This window comes from Magnolia sinica, chromosome 17, assembly GCF_029962835.1.
Source record: "Magnolia sinica isolate HGM2019 chromosome 17, MsV1, whole genome shotgun sequence".
Classification (NCBI taxonomy): domain Eukaryota; kingdom Viridiplantae; phylum Streptophyta; class Magnoliopsida; order Magnoliales; family Magnoliaceae; genus Magnolia; species Magnolia sinica.
In genome coordinates, this window is record NC_080589.1 from 25,353,346 (window position 1) to 25,373,156 (window position 19,811).

At 40.6% G+C, this 19,811-nt stretch overlaps 1 protein-coding gene and 1 long non-coding RNA gene across 5 annotated transcripts in view; one reads left to right on the plus strand and one right to left on the minus strand.

The window, feature by feature from the left end:
- Window positions 1-15,810, plus strand: part of LOC131231720 (SAC3 family protein B) — a 56,104-nt gene extending 40,294 nt beyond the window's left edge. For 3 of the 4 annotated variants that reach the window (XM_058228017.1, XM_058228019.1, XM_058228020.1), the window contains 12 exons: window positions 5,901-6,035; window positions 6,551-7,024; window positions 7,152-7,402; window positions 7,594-7,694; window positions 8,052-8,267; window positions 8,355-8,582; window positions 10,163-10,254; window positions 10,355-10,448; window positions 12,212-12,304; window positions 12,392-13,098; window positions 13,188-13,302; window positions 13,906-15,810. In XM_058228017.1, the coding sequence (XP_058084000.1) occupies window positions 5,901-6,035; window positions 6,551-7,024; window positions 7,152-7,402; window positions 7,594-7,694; window positions 8,052-8,267; window positions 8,355-8,582; window positions 10,163-10,254; window positions 10,355-10,448; window positions 12,212-12,304; window positions 12,392-13,098; window positions 13,188-13,302; window positions 13,906-15,693 (4,294 nt within the window). In that variant the 3' untranslated portion in view covers window positions 15,694-15,810. The remainder of the gene's footprint in view (window positions 1-5,900; window positions 6,036-6,550; window positions 7,025-7,151; window positions 7,403-7,593; window positions 7,695-8,051; window positions 8,268-8,354; window positions 8,583-10,162; window positions 10,255-10,354; window positions 10,449-12,211; window positions 12,305-12,391; window positions 13,099-13,187; window positions 13,303-13,905) is intronic. The other variant, XM_058228021.1, reaches the window with a different exon arrangement.
- Window positions 15,811-18,498: 2,688 nt separating this feature from the next.
- On the minus strand, window positions 18,499-19,636 carry LOC131231955 (uncharacterized). The gene is made up of 2 exons (XR_009164582.1): window positions 19,177-19,636; window positions 18,499-18,936 (listed from the first exon to the last, which is right to left on the minus strand). It is a non-coding gene; the product is annotated as an uncharacterized LOC131231955 (long non-coding RNA).
- Window positions 19,637-19,811: the final 175 nt, after the last annotated feature.

The following is a 19,811-nucleotide window of genomic DNA, read 5'->3' on the forward strand; positions in this document are numbered from 1 at the left end:
TACGTGTGTATCGATGGAGGGCCAAAGTGTCAGGCCCCAAACTCGGTGAACGGGCTCACATAATTCTCGAGCTCCGAATCTGACGGTGACAGCCTCTGTAGTACCCCATTCTCTGCTCCTAGCTTGCATGCGCCAGGTTCCGATCCTGAGATCCCACAAGGAGGATTTTCAAGGTGATTTTTTTTTTTAAATTATTTTTTTGTACATTTGCATAACAAGAGTGTACCAAAATTAAAAACATCATCACATTTCCACTATAATATCAGTTCGAGTACAATGATAAAAGGGAAATACATGGTATAACAAAATTTCAAAAGATCAGGCACATGATCCTGCCTCAATGCTGCTGTGGTCTAGTATAACCCGCACGTAAATGATGTGCATATAAGTTTACTACGAAGCTTAGGGAGTGTGCGTGTGCGAAATGCATGTACCAGGCATATAAATATCAGAGTAAGCGGAAATGATGGAGGGCTAAACTGGCAAGTCCATAAATCCTATAAGCTAAACCCAAGCTATTCAATGCAATGACCTACATGGCCAAATGTCATATGCTAAAGATGCAATGCAACGTGCCAATCCTCCACTGGTCCACATGTCAGAATAGTTCACAATTGGATCATCACTGGGGTTTTGTATACTTCTGACACTGGTTGCCGCTCATCGGGAAAAAGACCAAGCGAGTGCAAAAGACCTCACTATCCGCCTTGTCAGTGGTACACAGAAAACCACCCGGCCTGTTGATAGTGAACCCATTTCACGACCTGGTCAAACTCAACCTAGCATATAGCCCTCTGCACCCGGACAGGTAAAGTCAAACCCCGTTCCAACCGACCCTGAGACAGTGGGAGATGCGGCCTACTGGTATCTAGCCATCATGCGCTTATGAATCTACTCGGTCTAGACGTTGGAGCATCCTATTGGTACCACAGGGTTTAGGGACTTAGGGACACCTGTGACACCCTGTAACCTCAATAGTTTTCGATGTCTATAAAATCATCCGCTAGTCACAACAAGGCTATGGGACCACCTCCCTGGTGTTGCTAGGGAGTAGACGTAACGGGTCACACATAGTGCACAATGCATGAATCACACTATCCAAGACATGCATCAAACTGCCCATATGCGCGAATCATGCGGGGCGACCCTATCTCATATAGAGTCCCCTAAGTGTCTCAAGCCGAAGGTCATATGCTATAAACAATCGTCATCCACAACAAGCATACAACTGAGCATGATATCCATTACACTAAGCATGTTATTAGTGTGTCCTATCAGGCCAAGCACACTAGCATGTTATCAGACATATCATGATATAATTGACCCTATTTGGCAAATCATACACAGAGTGTGGGAACCAAACGACAGGCCCCACAAGAAATATAGAGGTATATGTGGTGTGCCCCACTTTAGACTAAAATCGGCTCCTCGTGTAGCCTGTACATAAAAATCTAGTAACTGAATGTAAGGCATGGATAAGATACATATGCCAAGGTGGGGTCTACTGGGAATGACCCGGATAGACACCCACATGTGCAACATGTGTGCCACTAGGTTATCAATCTATTGGGCGTTGGTCCATTGATGATATCCCAAAACGATCAGATTATCATTGGTATCACTATAATTACTCTAATAAGATGATCTGCACTGTTTGAACATTGTCAATATAATCGATGGTTATAAATCGTTGATTAGTCACTAGGATGTGATCCTGTGCTTGTGGCCCATCTAAGTCTTGGGATTTCATCATTTCAGGCAAAGTATATGCCTCAACGGATTTAATACAACCATTGTGTCAACATTACATACACACTAATTAGGAACTTTAAATTGATTTAATAATTAATTTCAAATCTTGCAAATACACCTCGCTTTTAACTTAGGATTATTCGGATTCTGAATCTAGGGTGCCAAACATAGCCAAGGGATTCCAGAAATCTAGGAATCCCAAGTCCAAGAGAGCCCCAAATCCAAGGGATCCCCCATTTAGGGATTCCCAAGTCAAAGGGATTCCATATCTAGCGGATTCCATAAAAATCAGATTTCCACCCCCCAACATTCCTTGTGGTGCAGCCCACCTAAGATCTGGATCGGCTTGAACCTTGGGCCCCTGGCCTAACACAACTTGAAGAAGAGGATGAACAGCGTGGATGGCACATATACATCAAGGTGGGTCCCACGAGTGGGCTCCATGTGTTGCCCAAAATGGGCACCACCACCCTGCCATTGTTCCCCTCGGTGTGGTCTGCCTGAGATTCAGATTGGCCTGCTATTTGGGCCCATGGCCTAACATAATTTAGCAAGACAGATGAAAGGAGTGGATAATTCACATACATCATGGGGGGTCCCAAGAGTGGGCCCCACTCCACGCCCATGCCGGGCGTCCGCCCGCCCAGGGTGCTGGCAGCGGGCGCCGCTGACAGTCTCACATATATATATATATTTATTGCACTATTAAGGTGGGTCCCATGAGACTGATCTACTCCATCCACCATCTTGGCCAGCTCGAACAAAGTCCAATGGGCCCTGATATGGGTTGTTTTGGACGAATAGGGACCCCACAGTGGGCCTTGGAAGATTTCAACAGTAGGGGATTGATTCCCTCTGTGTGGCCCACTCACAAATCGGAGCTGCCTCATTTTTCGGCCCATGGCCTAGAATTATCTGAAGAAATAGGTGGATGGTGTGGATCTGGTAAACACATCATGTTGGGTCCCACGATTGGAAGCCCACCCTAACTTCCCATGCAAAAGTGCTTGTGACGTATGGGCTTCCAACCCACTTGCACCTCACGGTGTGGCCCACTCGAGAGTTGGATCGGCTTCATTTTTGGGCTCAACGCCTGAAATGGGATGGAGAATTGGATGGATGGTACGGATGAAACATATACACCATGGTGGGGCCCACGAGTGGAGGCCCCACGCCCCATTTGTATTAATGGAGTCTGGACGCTAGACAGTTCCAACGTCTCACACTGAGAATGTCTAGCGTCTGGACATTCTTGTGTAATTTTTTTTTTTAATTTATAGAAAGGGCAAGTAGGTGGGGTCCACGTGAGAAATCTATGCTATCCACTAGGTGGGTGGCCAACTCATGGTGTGTCCAAAGAACCTCGAACCAAGCCGAAATTTGTGCCTTTCCTTCATCAATATATATGTGATCTAATCAATTGGTTAAATGGAAAATAAATATTATGTGGGCCACACAAGGTGGTCCATGCTGTGATAGCATGCGGGGTACGCTCTCCAACAACATGGCCCACTTATGGGCCCCACAATATCATAACTTAAAAGAAAAGGTGGAAAGAAAGGAAAGGGAAGAGATCCGGTCATCGGGGTGGCCCCTCGCCACTATGGGGTCCAACATACAATCTATACATGATCAAGGTGGGTCCCACCTTTTTTGGCTCACCAAAATGGAGAAAATCACAAAGAAATGGAGGGTTTTGACCCTCCCAAGTACTCACAATGACGGATGAATGGTTGGATCGGCTCGGATCGGCGATCGGACGGTCCACCAAGCTCCTCTCCACCCCAAATCTTCTCTAATATCTCTTCTCTCCTCTCCGCCTCTTAACCTCTTGATCTCTCCTAATTCTGTCTCAAGCTCTTTCTTTTCTCTTAAACCATCTCTCTAATCTTTCTTTCTTCTCTCTCTCTCTCTCTCTTAATCTCTTCCTAATTCTCTCTAATCTCTTTCTTTCTCTTAATCTCTCTCTACCCTCTTGCTAGCAAATGGTAGAAATGAGAGGGAGTTAGGGGATTTGTGGTAGAATTTTTAGGACATAGGAGGGATTAGGAAAAGATGGAGGGGTAGAATGGGAAGAGAAAGAAGAAGAAACATATGGCTTAGCATGGGCAAGGCATGGGTTGCATGATGGGAGGCATGTGTTTGTTTCACTAATGGGGAGAGAGAGAGAGACATGAGTGATTGATGGCTTGATTGATGGATTGATTGATTGGACAAGCTATGGATTTGTGCAAGTGGGGCTTGCGTGTGTTGCGCGGTCCACCTCGAATCATGCCAAAACTGTACCTTCTAATCTAGGAGTCGCAATGGGGCATGCCGTGCGCCGTTGGAATCGTAACGCCCGCGAAATCGCTAGGGTACAACTATCAGGTTGATGCGGTATGAAAATAGGGCCGCAATTAAAACTCGTCGATCTGGTCCACCTGGAACATGCCAATGCCGAAGTTAAAGTGTATGGAAGGTCTCACGAGGTTACGGGTCTTACACAAAGTGAGTCCACATGATCACATGCGTAGACCCCACACTGCTACACATGTAGAGAAACTAGTGTTTAGGTATTTGGTTGGATTTTCAATTAGTTGGGATAAGGCTTTGATGATAATGAGTTATTTTATTGGGTTTTATGTGAGGGTAAATGGCTAAAGCACACCCTCAAATATGGGCTGTTAGTGAAGAGTTCCATTAGTGAGGGCATTTTAGTCATTTTCATTGCATTTAAGCCATCTTTCATATCTCACGCCTATATAAAGCCTCATGGACATGCAACCCTCTTCTCATGTTTTGCTTTGAACAAAAAAATGTGCTTTTGAGGTTTTCTTCATTATTTTATGGTAGAAGAGTTGGGAATTACAGAACACTAGCTCTTGGCTAGTGGGTTGTTGGGCTTCATCTGATAATCTGGTCATCTTCTTTTCTTTCTTTGGTGGGCAATTTTATAGCTTTACTTAAAGGGGCTTTTGAGGGTTTTCATTATTTTATGGTTAAAGAGATGGGAATTAGAACACTAGCTCTTCACTGGTGGGTTGTTGGGATTCATCTGACAACCTTGCCATCTTCCATCTTTCCTTGGTCGGCAATTTTACAGCTTTGCTCAAATTTGGGATTTTGAAGATACCGATTCACAACAGCCCCAGTGTTCGGCATGTTTAATCGGATCTTTGAGGTCTTGATTCGAGGCAACTGGTTTGCACTGCCCAGTGCCCTCCAGAGAGCTGCCATCAACATTGAGCTTCCAACAACCAGAGGAGGCTTCCGAGAAACAATAATGAGAGGCAGCTGCTGGTAATCCTCAGTAACTGTTTTCTTACCCAATAAGAGGCAGCTTGATCATCAGGTGTGACACAGTTTATGAAACAAATGGGCACTAAAACAAGTTTTCTCTAGTGTCCCTTGTTTTGCACACCATAACCCATATGACAAGTGACCAACCTGATTTTGGGCCATAAGATTCACATTGTGTCCCACCAAATGGACTGCTTGGATCTCGCATGTGTTTTATTAGCATGCTTTCTAGCATGTAGATTGACGAGGCTATACATGTTGGTGAGCTTTGTAAACCATTGCTTTCATTCATGCATTCTTTTATCTAGAATGATCCTATTCAACTAATTTTTATTTTGCAAACTAGTTGTATACTTGTATTGGACATGTGGGCATTCTGTTAATAGATCTGGACTGTCCATCTGGTCCAGCTCATTCTTCATGGGCTGGCAATCCGAAACTATGCTTATAGGATGATCCTATCCATCCAATTAATGGCTTGCAAATGGATAGTCCATTATGTTATGGACAAGGTCTAGTCATCAAATTTGATAGTCCACTCTAGAAGCCATGGTGGATGGCTTGGCTTGTCTCTCAAGAGTCACTCTGATCCAATGATTCTAACTATCCTGTAAGTCTTGAAAAACAAATGGTTATGGTGAAATGGATCAATATTTGGATGGTTCAAATCATCCAATCTGTGATTTTGGCTCAATAGCCCATAAAGAATGGAGGCTCGAATTTATGGATGGTTTAGATCAGCTTAGCCGCATTGGTTCATCCTCCCTTCTTTTATTATGAACGCGAGTTGTATTATGGTGCTCGTTCATATGGAAAATCATTGTTGCTCCTGTTTGGATTACAATTTAGTTATTTCTATTTGGTAGATTGGGAACTCACACGGGTTTGCTGTTCAATAATGGGGCTTCTAAAGCACCACGGAGGACGCTGTCACCTCCTTTGGCTTTTGAAAGCAACCGGCCTGTGAAGGGGCATCGTTACCCTCTTGAAGAAGCTCAGAGGTAGGATTTATTTCAAACCTTTAGTTTTGGTGTTTTCTTTTCCCATTGTACTCTTTACTGAGATTTACATTTCTGTACATTCAAAACCACAAATATAATGTTGGGCAAGTTATAGTGATGAAATTCATATTAATAGTATTGTTGTATATGCTTGGGACATAATCTGCACACTTTGCTTTGAGAGCTGTTGCGCACATATCCCCCATCACCTAAATCTGATGGGCTGGACCCAAAATGTATGTCAATATGTGATTTTAAAAATTCCACTTTTGAGTTACCACCTATCCTATTTGGGGAATGGGAGATGTGTGTGCACCAACATGAAATTGCTATCCGGCAGTGGATCTTGCAGGTTCCCTAGAGTTGTCATATACGTTCAAATCACTGTCCATCAGTGAATCTTGCAGATTCCCTAAAATCCCAAAATTTATAATCAGTTAGTAAATTTTCATTAGAAAAATCACGTAGTAAATTATGTAGATAAAAATAGTGAACGTTCTAATTACCTTGTCCAGGCCTGCCATATCACCTCCGAGATGGGGTAATCAGCCTATGTCTCCAGCCAATGCTAATTCTCAAACTCCGCTGAGTTCCTCCCCAGTTGCGCCTTATGTTGACGCACATGATGCTGGATCCAAGTTTCCAACCAAGCCTAACAACTTTCAAGTCCCGAAAAGGACCAGGTTGCCTCCTATATCATCTACTGATGAAGTTATTTTAAGGAAGTCTCATTTTGTTCAAGATGAGCTGAGTTCCTCCCCAGTTGCACCTTATATTGATGCACATAATGCTGGACCCAAGTTTGCACCTGATGCTGGACCCAAGTTTGCACACGATGCTGGACCCAAGTTTGCACATGATGCTGGACCCAAGTTTCCAGCCAAGCCCAACGACTTTCAAGTCCCAAAAAGGACCAGGTCGCCTCCTATATCATCTACTGATGAAGTTATTTTAAGGAAGTCTAATTTCGTTCAAGATGATTCTGAAAGGTGAAAAAATTACATGATCCCTTTTCAGTTTGACTTCTTCATTGTAGTAATCTTTTTAATGACAGCTAGTTTAGTTCAACTTTCATACATCAATTTGCTCATTTATATTTGGAACTTCTAATTGCAGTGAAACCCAAGCAAAGGCGAAGCGACTGGCTCGCTTCAATGTTGAATTAAGCCAACCAGTGCAAGGCCCACATGATCTTACAAGGCAAAAGCTTTCTGGGATTAAAAACGATCAGGCCATGGAGAAACAGAAGTTCACTGTCAAGAACCCTGTTCAAGAAGTAGATCTCTCAAATGATAGTATTTTATTTGACAACGAAGGGATTGAATCATCTAGTGTTGTAGTTGGGCTCTGTCCAGATATGTGTCCTGGTATGTTTTTCAGCTTTCAAGTCCAAATATAATTTCATATTGCTTTTCATCTCTTTAATAATCAGAGGATAAATCCAATAAAAGAAAAAAGAAAAAAAGATCCAACCTTCTTATTCTTTGTCCTGAAAGTTCCATGAGTGTTCAAGTCATTGATGTATAACATAGGCTTGTGTTCTTTCGTTGTGCGTTAGAATCCGAAAGGGAGGAACGTGAGAGGAAAGGAGATCTTGACAAGTATGAACGTGTGGATGGAGACCGAAACCAAACAAGCAAATACCTTGCTGTTAAGAAGGTAGTCCATAATCGCTCTACCAGACTTTCCATGTAATCAATCTGGTCTGTACAAAAACCAAAAATGTGCAGAGCTGCTCAATACAGGGTAAAATGGTGAGAGCTCATATTAACTGGCAGTGAACCAGTATAAACTGTTATTGAGCTGGTCCAACAAAGCAGTTATCGAACTAATTTATATATGACTTTGCAACAATGCGATAGGTGGAACTGGGGTTAAACTGGTTTTCACCTAATGACCAACCTCATCGATTTCGCCTCCAGTCTGCTGTTCAAAAATTGCTTACTGAAATTTCCTATCTTCGTCTACAAGTCTACAACATGAATCTTTACGGAAGTTATTGTCTGATTCATACAGTATAACAGGACAGCTGAGAGAGAGGTAGGCCTGATAAGGCCCATGCCTGTCTTGCAGAAGACGGTTGATTATCTTCTGTGCTTGCTGGATCAACCTTATGATGATAAGTTTCTGAGGATGTATAACTTCTTGTGGGATAGGATGAGGGCGATCCGGATGGACCTCAGGATGCAACACATTTTCAACCGGAATGCTATAACCATGCTTGAACAAATGGTTTCTTCCTTAACCTGATTCCTTTCATACCTCTGATTTGTAGCAGGGATAGACATCTTTATTAAACGTTCTTGTTGCTGATGCTAGATAAGGCTTCATATCATAGCCATGCACGAGTTGTGTGAATACACAAAAGGGGAAGGGTTCTCAGAGGGATTTGATGCGCACCTCAACATTGAGCAGATGAACAAGGCATCAGTTGAATTGTTTCAACTGTATGATGACCATAGGAAGAACGGAAGCAGTGTACCTACAGAGAAAGAGTTCCGGGGTTATTATGCACTTCTCAAGCTGGACAAACATCCTGGGTACAAAGTAAGTAAGGGTGTGTTTGGATGCTCTATTGAAATCAATTGCAAACACTCATTTTAGTCAAGTGAAAAACCACCAATATGGAGCTAGTCCCACTCCACTCATTATGATGGACTAACCTCTGTACTGCTACGTTCGTTTAGATTCAAATTTGAGAGTCTTGCTAAGCCCACACGTTTGCAATCATTGTTTGAAATATCGATGATATCGGCTGATATATCCCACGATATATCTTTTATCCAACCTGTGCGAAATGAAATGCACAGGTAGTGCCAATATATCCCGCATGTTCGATCCGGTGAGCATTTTCAATTTCCGTTCTCCTTTTTTATTTATATTTTTTATTTTATTTTTTATGTTAAATCAGTGTCAAATGGTTACAAATCCATTGGTTCTTCATGTTTTGCATGAAAAATCATGGAGTTGGAGCTTTGATTTCGATATACATTGGTTTTTCATGTTCTCCGTGTTTTTTCAAAATTTTCCTTCAACCAGCTGTCAATTGAGACTAATTTTGAAGTATTTAGGAGCATTTGATGAAATGATTATCACATACACTCTAATTTCAAAATTTGAGTGTAGGTGGTCCGATTTGGGAAAATTTGAAATTTCCCCAATTTCTCCGAAATAACTTGCAATGTTGCACTCCAAACATGAAATCAAGCATATATGAAGGCTGATCTACTGATTTGTCAAGTCCTCATTAATTTTCGAAAATAAAAATCATTTTTTAATTAAAAATTAATAATTTTTTTTATGAAACTTCCCTTCAATTGGCTGTTAATTGAGACTAATTTCGAATATTTATGAGTGTTTGATGAAATGATCATTAGATACCCTATTTATGCATTCAATTTGAATGTAGTTGCATTAGTTCAGTCAAACAACACATAGCTTAGGACCCTTTGTATGTTTCCCCATTGTTTCCCCATGTTTTCCAAAAAGTGCGATAAATTACCTGATACAAATGAGATATCCCGTGTGATAATATGTATTTGTATCCCAAGGGTGCGATACGTAACGCGATACTGATATTTCAAACACTGTACAATAAAGCTCATGTACCTGCCACATGTGTCAGCATAGCATGATAGGTCTGGAGCCAATCCATCCTTCAGAACAACACCACCATATTGATGCCCTAGTGCAAGAATCAGATTGATCCAATGGCCAGGTGGGCACTAGTCTGCAAAAACAAATGTATAGTTCTGAAAAACTTGGCTGAGGTTTTCTAACCCATCCATGGGTTTCCAGTATTGGGACCCACATGCTGATTGGGCCAGATTTTAGCTTTGGGAAAAAAATGTACAAGGTTGGACCAACCTGATGTGGATGGATTAGATCTTGCACATATGTGCCATGCTGTCACATGTGTGGCGTGTACATGAACTTTATTGCATGCGCGTGTGCGCACTTGGCAAAGCTCCCAGCTTGAAATGCATGGTATTGCAATCAGGTTTTGGTTGTCATTAGCTAAATGGTGGTATACCAACTCTGGTTTTTCCTATTTATTTAATTGATTGATCACAATTCTCTTTGGCTCAGTTTCAATGTTATCACTGAATACAAACCCTTGTTGTTAGGTGGAACCTGCAGAGCTTTCGCTTGATCTTGCCAAGATGACTCCAGATATAAGATGTACACCAGAAATTTTATTCACACGTGACGTAGCAAGGTAATAACATTGTCTTAGCATTTTTAATCAGCTGATGCTAAGTCATAGTGTTCCTGTGTGTTAGCATAACCTGATCGCTGAAGCAATTGTGTTATTCCAGAGCTTGTAGAACAGGTAATTTCATTGCCTTCTTTCGTCTTGCAAGGAAAGCGACATACCTTCAAGCGTGTTTGATGCATGCTCACTTTTCAAAGGTATTAGCTTCTCATCCATGTAATTCCTGTAATTTGTAAGATAGATGTTAGTGCCTTTCACAATTTTGTGTTTTAGTAATCTGAATATCCCAGTGAATAAGATGCTGTTTCAGTAAAGCTTGCAGATTTACAGTCTTTTCTGTTAGTTTTGTTCCTGTAATATGTTATTTTCATGTGTAGCTCATGAGCTATGTGACAAGGATATATACTTTCCTTTAATTGCCCGTGTTAATAAGTGCCCATCGTTCATGTCTGACATTCCCGGACATGGGTCATATATTTTTAATGTTTACTTGTTATTTCTTTTATTTCTGGGATACCTTTTTCTAGATGAATACTTGATGGTTTCTATACTGTTAAAAAATGATTTTAAGGTTTTTTTACTATTATAATTTTTTGGGATCGTTTTACAGCTAATAATTGATGATATTATTAAAGATATCGTACTTTTTAACATGTCTGTGTGGACTTGTTGGAAATCTGACTTTTAGAAGCCACCGGGTCTAACACTTTCATATTAATGTCCGTCACTGACTCTATGCTACATGACTCATGAGAGTTCTGTTTTGGTGTTGTAACCAGCAGCATACCCCTAAACACATCCATCATGGGTGCTCTTGCATGCGCAGGTCTGGCCAGCGGATCTCTGTACATATGGAAATCTCTGTTCCCCTCTTAACCACGTACTTAGTTATTTCTCAGTAAAGTTGTAACTACCTCATCTAGCTTTTTTGTCCCATCTATTTGTGGTTGGCAGAAGTTGTTCCTTGTCAGGAGAAAATATTAATAAAGAAAAAAAATGGTAGGCTTGCTGAAGGCCTTTTCTTCCTAATCTGTGTATCGCATTATCTTATCCATTTCCTTCATGGGTTCTTGTAATCTTTAAATTTTGTTTAATAAAATTTTCATTATCAATCCAAAAAAAGAGGGAAAAATATATGTAATAACCTTAGCCAATTAGGCTGGTCAACATGTTGCCTGTGGATCTCATTCATTAAGTCAGTGTTCGAAATATCGGTATCGCGTTACGTATTGCACCCTTGGGATACGGATACATATCGGTTATCACATGGGATACATCTGTTGTATCACGTAATGTATCTTTGTTGTTGGAAACATTGGGAAATTGGTAGAATTTTTCAATGAAACTTCAGTGATTGTTAAAAAATACATCAATACATACTTATAAAGCAAAACATTACAAAAAACAAGTGCAAATAATATGTTTTCTTTACATGGGATCCTAATCTATGCGTTGTCTAACTGAATGGATGCAAGTATATTCAAAGTCTATTCATATAATTTATAAATGTAAGAAGATATGTGGAAACACATGCAATACATTCAAAAGCGAAAGAAGAATCACTAGATTGCAACTGATTGTGATGATTTATTTATTTTTTTTCTTCAATTTTCTGCAACTCAGCCCATCTCATCTAGATCTTGAAATCGAAACTCTCAATCTCATGGATTTGTAATAATTTGACACTAATATAACATGATTTACAGAAAAAAAAGGATTAAAAAAAAATAAAATGTCACCGGATCGAACATGTGGGATATATCCCACTACTTGTTTGTTTGTATCACACAGGTGGGATACGAGATATATTGTGGGATATATCGGCCAATATCATCGATACTTAAAACACTGCGTACAGTTTGTAGTTCTGGGCTCCTTTTTATGCTTTATGTGTATGTCAATGCCCGTTGTGTTTGGCTATTGTATAGTGGCATTGAGCATTGGATTCTCTTTTGACCAGTTACGAACCCAGGCGCTTGCTTCTTTACACAGCGGTTTACAGAATAAGCAAGGAATCCCCATCAAACAAGTTATAAACTGGCTTGGCATGGAGGTAAAGTACTTGCATAATGCTGGTAATTTTTGCTTTTGTTACCAGGCAAACTGACATTCATTTGTTTTTTTTTTTTCTAACAACCAGGAAGAAGATATTGAAAGCCTTTTAGAATACCATGGGTTCTCAATAGATCACTACAGAGATGTATATATGGTGAAAAGAGGCCCATTTCTTAACAGTGACATGGATTACCCGACTAAGTGCTCACAGCTTGTTCACCTGAAGAAGTCAGAAAGGATTATTGATGATGTGTCTTCCGGACCGGCATTATCCTCCCCCAGGGAAAGAAGAAAGATTTTGCTAGATATGGTGGATGATTTTGCTCGGAAAGAAGCAAGTTCCAGTCTCAGTGAACCAGAAACCTGGGTTGATGCTATTGATGAAGATATGCCTGATTTTGAAGATAATTCTTTTTCTCAAGACAATCACCAAGTCCAGCTGTTTCTTGAAACACCTACTGGTCAGGATGCTGAAAACAACGCCGAAGTGGCTGAATTGCACTTCTTGCCATCAGAATCATTAGACTGTTATCCACCACATGTGGTTGTTGACACGGTCAGTGACTCAGCTGCTGATGTACTAGTAGGAAGCTCAACAAACAAAAATCTACATTACCCACATAAGGCAATGCTTCCACAAACTGCGACGGGAAGGCCTTTGCAATTTGAGACATCTATGGTGGAAAAAACAGTACCCCAAGAAGTAATGACCAGAGATCAAGGAAATGAATCTATGATGCTCTGTCAAAGGGATGAAGCTGCTGCTGCTGCGAAACTTAAACTGATGCTGAGGTTCATAACTTGTCTGATTCAACTTAGCTGAAAACCAGTGTTGAACATTTAATCATAATTGTTTGTTGAGTATTTTCTTCTGTGGTCAGGATATGGAAGCGGAGATCGCTGAAGCTGAGGGAGATTCGTGAGCAGCGCCAGTTGGAAGCAACTGCTGCATTGAATTCACTGTCACTGGGAGTGCCGATCCTGAAAGATGAAGTGGTAAGTGGTCTTCTAAATCATTCTCAAAAAATAAAAATAATAAAAATAAACAGTAAATAATAAATGAATAAAATAAAAAGTGGTCTTCTAAATCTTTTGCTTCTCAGTACCCTTTTGTGTTAGGTGAGTCACCGTTCATTCTTGTTCATCATGCATTGCAGCATTGGGCCTGCATGCAGGTGATGGTTTGATGATTGGAACATTTCATCTTCTGGTTGTTGACGTGGATGGGTCGGGGAACAAAAAATAGTGCTGAATGGAGGTCACGACCATCGATATGTGGAGCTGAGTTTTGAGTATGGGCTGTTGACAATTTTTGTTTTCAGGCATCCACGTTCAATTGTGTGGTTGGGATTGTCTGGTCAGTGTGATTTCTGTACCATTTACCCAACCATAATAGCATCAAGAAACAGAGAGTTTTGATCATCCAGCTACATGTGGGTTCCATGGAGTAATGCATACTGATTCATGCAAAACAAAATCTTCACCTTAAATTGTCCGAGCGTTGGTGTGTTCTATTTATTGATTAAGAACAAAGCTGACGTGTTCTATTCAGTTTTTATCTGCTCATTCAATTTATTTATTTTTTTAAATCTTGTGAAGCAACGGATCCATGCCACTGAGCTCAACATCGATCGTGTTGTGAGGGAGAGGCTTGACAGACATGTGAAATCATGGTCTAGAATGAATGTTTCTGAAGTGGTGGTGCAGATATTAGGAGAAAGAAATCCAGATGCTAAGTGCCTCTGCTGGAAACTGATCGTCTGTTCTCAGACGAATGATAGTGGAGGACACAAATCGATGCAAAAGAACCAAACTAATAATGTGGCAGGCACGTGGTTGCTCTCTAAGCTCATGGGTATTAGAAGTGAAGATGATGATGAACTGGCAGTCTGTTCTTCAGGCCTGTCGATATGGAAGAAGTGGGTTCTTAGCCCTCAAATTTGCTGTTTGTCTGTTATTAGACATGTTGCATTTGATGGTAACAGGCCGGTTGCAGCAGATGATGTGGTTACTGGTGCAGGTGCCGTTCTATTTCTTGTATCGGAAAGCTTACCTTGGGATCTTCAACGAACTCGACTGCACAACCTTTTATCATCACTACCTCCTCTCTCTGGATTGCCACTTCTGATCTTAACCAGTGGGGTACATGAAGATGAGGTTTCCGATCCTTCCCTTACCATCGTTAACAGACTGAGCCTCAATGATGTTGATAAAAGAAGGATAAGTACTATCTCGATTGTCTTTCTTGTTGGCAACCAGGCCCCACAAAATCAAAATGGGTTTTTGAGCGACAATTATTTAAGAGAGAGTCTGCAATGGCTAGCGAACCAGTCGCCCGTGCAGCCAGTTCTTCGTAAGGTTAAGACGCGCGATCTGGTTCTGGGATACTTGGGTTCTTCACTAGAGGTTCTTGACAACATGAAAATTTCTGAAGTGGGTCCGGACCACTGCATCTGGGCCTTCAATGATGCATTGGATCGTTCATCAGAAGATATTGCCACTGCAGGAGATATGAATCCTGCCCATTGGCCAAGTCCCGAGATTGATTTGCTTGATGAATTCAGCGATGAGCGTAGAGCCACAAACTCATCCTTACCAAACATCAGTTGGAGCTCCAGTGCAAGGATCAAATCAACAATAAGCACGATAAAGTGTTGCAAACTTCCATGTTTTGCCACCGACTTGTCGTGGCTAAATCAAGGTTCAGATATGGGCAAGGAGATCCCGAACCAGAAATTGGCACTTGAAAAGTGCTTAACAAGGTATCTGACAGAAGCAAGTAAAATGATGGGCGAGGAGTTAGCGGCAAGGGAAGCATATGTGATGCTGCAGAAGGGCGCTGGCCTCAAGGTCGATGGTTTGAGATATCAAATCATTCCAAGATGGGCAGTTATTTTTCGGCGGGTTTTCAACTGGCGGTTAATGAATCTGATCAGAAGGCCGTTCTCGGAAGCTTATGTTTTGGAGCACTCGAGTAGGCCTAGCGCGAAACCATCCAATCCAAGTAACATATTTACACCTTTGAAACGAGGTGGGAGTGAGTCTGATTTGAGTGCCGATATGTGGCCGGTGCACCATGTTTCAACTGAACTCTCCCTTGATGAAATGGTTGAAGTTAGCTGCAGGCATCCATTTGGGAGGCCCATCTCAGTTTCTTTGGTCTCTCAATCTCCCAAGGGAACTGTCAACAAAGGCGGTGAAGTATCGGAGACTATCCATGATTCTCCCGAGGATGTTGAAATTGGCAATGATTCTTTATTTAACAAGCGGCGAACTAGTAGTGCAGTTGTATTGAAGACGAAAGAGGGTGACAAGTTAAGCATGTTGTTGGAGCAGTGTAAAATGTTGCAAGACAAGATTGATGATAAGCTCACTATATATTTCTGATAGCCTAATTGTCATCTGCTTCTTTGTATCTTTGCCAGAGAGTTTGTTTGTATCATGAAGAAATGACAGGCCGCGTTGAGGAACAGAATAATGGATGTTGATTCCATGGTTCGGTAATCCAGACCGTTGATGCGTTGTGGATGGGGGATTCTGCCAAGATTTCTTGGATTGGATTAGCCCTGGGCAGAATTGAAAATAGAAGGCCAGAGATTTTAGATGTGAGCCAGAGCAGTGAAATGCTTTTAAAGCCCGAGCCCCAGCCTGTAAAACAATTTCTATATCTATGCAAGGGGTATGTATGCGGGCTGCACACATTTTCATGTACCTGATTTGAGCCAAGCCCAATCCAATTGACCAATAAGCTTGACCCGAGCCCCATTAAATTACTATGAAAGGCCCAAGCATTTTCGAACCTGCCCACGCTTAACCCAACTAGCCTAGGAATTTTGGTCTGTGGCTGACCAGTGATGGGCTGGCCTAACATGATGAGGCTGTTATAATTATTTCAATCTCTGGGAGAAATGGGCCATCCATTCTCCATTCTGGGACCTTGTCTGATCAATGGTCTTAAAAAGGAACAGGGGCAGAATTTTATGCCCTGGCACATCGGGTCGGGTTGGGTTAAGGGTCAACCCAACCTAAATTCCAACCTGAGGTGCTGAACCTGAACCCAACCTGAAGTGTTCTTTACTCAACCCAACTCCATCTGACCTGATTTGACCCAAAATGTATGTGATGATTCCCAACCCGACCTAACCCGATTAGATTTGCTCAAACCTAAACTCAGCCAGAATTCAAATCAGATTGGCAATTTTCAAGCCAGACCCAACAACCTGAGGACCCTTGACAATCCAACTGGATTCTGGGTCAGCCCTTTGTTTGCTTGGTGGTTTGAATACTTGAAAACAAATAGTTTTTAAATATAAAACATAGTAAGATTGAATGTATTAAGTCCTTATCTATGAACAATTTTGATTCACTTACTCAGGAAAGGTAGAAATAAGAACTTCCAAAAACTTCAGAAAGCAACTCAAATTCAAACTTAACGGTCCAAAAACTTCAGAAGGAACTCAAATTCAAACTTAACGGTAGTTTGGTATTTTGATTATAGGTATTTATTTTTTTTCAATATTTGTAAGGTCTGTTTGGGTTCCAACAAAAAATAAAAAAATAAAATAAAAAATCAAACTCATCTGATTGGCACGGTTAATGTGCGAATGGTTAGAATTCTCCTGCGTTCCACCTAAATTTAGTATGGAATTGATAAACGGGCATGCTATTTTTAGGTCATTGCGCGATGCATGGACGCTGGATCCTTCAGATGTGTTAGGCTTTGTGAGAGTATCAGAGGACGATGCCTCCTTTAAAAAAAATAAAAAACATAAACAAGAAAAAGAAAAAAAGGTCCTATTCCATGTGAATAGGGAACTTTCCTATTTGATGCAAACCATTGATCTGATCTCACCCATTGATCTGTACATATGTGTCATGTTGGTTTAATGCAAACCATTGATCTGAATTACAAACAAGGTGCCCAACCTGAAGCCCTCTATACTTACAACAACCAGACCCAAATACATGTGACTGTGTGGGTTGAACCCTACCTGATCTCACCCAAATACATGTACATATCACCTAGATTTTAAAAATCTCGCAATCTTTTTGTAAAATATCAATCAAACAATGGTATCACACTAGCAAGCAAAAATTTCAAAATCTCTGCATATTTTAAAATTTTTTTTACATGAAATATCGTGATATTGGCACCTTTTTTTTTTTTTGAAATTTTAATTAATCATTAAATACACATAATTAAAATTTTAAAAATGATTTATTAATTTTAAATAAAATATTTTAAAATTTTATGTTTTCAGTGAGCAAAGCCTCAAAATAGTACATGGGATAAAATGTAGTTTGTGAAAGTGCATCCGAAAACACAACTGGAAAAAGGTGTTTTGTCACGACCTGAAACGGTAGCAATCAAACTGGTCCTTAAATGTGTTGGGACCCACCATTGTATCTTTTTGGTGGTAGTGGGCCTGGTTTAGGCCCGCCCAATCTTATCAGTAATTGGACAAGAAAGAGGCCTAACTTCAGGCCTAGTCCCACATAGTAATATCATAAATGGGCTCAGGTCGGTCCATGATGTGTGTCGCTTTAGAATCATGGATTGCCTTGATTTTGTTCCCATGGCCAAATGACGGTTTTGTATTCTAAAGAACCAAGGTGTGGCATACAACATTTGAGAGGGTTTACCCTCCCATTAAAACATTCAAAATCATTTATTTGGCCCACCAAGATGTGGTTCACAAATCTAACCCATCCATTGTGTGTGTCCCACTTGGATGAGGGGTCAGACCAAGTTTCAGCTGCATCCAAAACTCAGGCAGGCCCCACCAAGTACTTTTTATATATTTTAGGCATGTCTTCACATGGTTTTAGATGGTATGGCCCACCTGAACTCTATATATGGCTGATTTTTGGGATATCCCATAACTTAGAGGGGACCCATCAAATGCACAGTGTTGATGTTCAACACACATCACGGTGGAGCCCTCACAGCTCGACCTCATGGGAAGTTCCCATGAGGAGGAATATATATGGAAAGTGGTATTCAAATTTTTGAAATAATGTTTAGATAACAAGTAGAATTTTTAGATTTATTAGACAAACAGTTGTCACATAATCTCAACTGTAACTTAGATATTATTTTATGGAACTGATCTATCCAAACATGCATTGTTGTCTTATCAAGAAAATCCTGGTAAAAGAATTCCAAGACACTTACAATACGGTAGAAATGGATTTTCATAATAATTGCAGAATTTGTTTATTTTACCATGGAATTCTCTTATTCAAACTCACACTTGGGAACAATAGATGTTTGGTAATTCCACGAGTGTGGAACCCGACCATCAACATGTAGGCCCATATGCCTAAAGAAGCTCAGCTGCCGAAAACCAATGAGCAGATACAAAAGTGGAAATATCTGATAGGAGTCCTAAAGCTATGTAAAACAAACTCTCCAAAGAACACAAGCATTTAAAGTGTAGGAAGAGCTGATGTTGAAGTTGCAGTTCCTACTTGAGAATGTGACGTGTTCAATGCAGAAGAGACTTTGACAAATCATTCTGATGGCTGACTTCAAGGTAATCTTGGTGAAGGACATGATATATAACCATAAGAAGAGCAAACATGGAGTCCCTATATATATGGAGTACCTGATGAAATGGAAGAGACCACCTGAAAGTGAAGTCAGGAGTGAGCCACAATGTGGCAATTTGCATATCAAAGACAACAGTTCTAAAAGAAAGGTTCTATGAGGATGTAGATGTAATAGGTGGGGTAGACTTGTCACATGCTTTGGACTTGGCCATTGTCACATATTTTGATTTGGCCATTTTGTCTCACATTGAACATAGAAGGCTTGTATATTCTGTAGAGAGACATCTAAAACATTCTAACGTGGGAGTCGGAACTTACCCGACAAGGAATTTCGCTACCTTAGGACTGTTATAGTTACGTCCGCTGTTCACCAGGGCTTTGGTTGCTAGCTCCCCTGTCATTAGGTCACCCACATAATAGGTGCCTTGATTTAATATTTGTACCTGTTATAAATGTCTTATGATAAGTATATAATAAGTGCAAGGAATGTAGAACTAAATGGGTGTACTTATATGCATGATAATCTGCTTTTTTATTTTTGTTCTCCCGTCCTTATCTTGTAATAAGATGAATAATTCGCATTAGCTGATGTTTTGAACTTACCTATAGGAGACAGAACTAATCCAGCTGTTGTGGTATGTAGAATAAGAATTCTTCTGCCTATTGGATTCTAAGAATGGTATTGTTTCTTTCTTTCTTTTTTTCTTTTTTCTTTCTTTCTTTCTTTTTTTTTTTTTGAGTTTTGTAGAGAACCCTAGAATGTTCTAGAGCTATCGCTCTCTCTTTTTTTGAAAGAACCCTAGAACGTTATAGAGTTTATCTCAGAGATATGAGAGACTTGTACCTAGACTTGTGTGAATTAGCCTAGAAGCTTTCCAGAGGATTCTAGACCATTGGATAAATGCCACACGGCTCTATCCTAGCCATTAATGTATACTCCTAAAGGTTTCTAG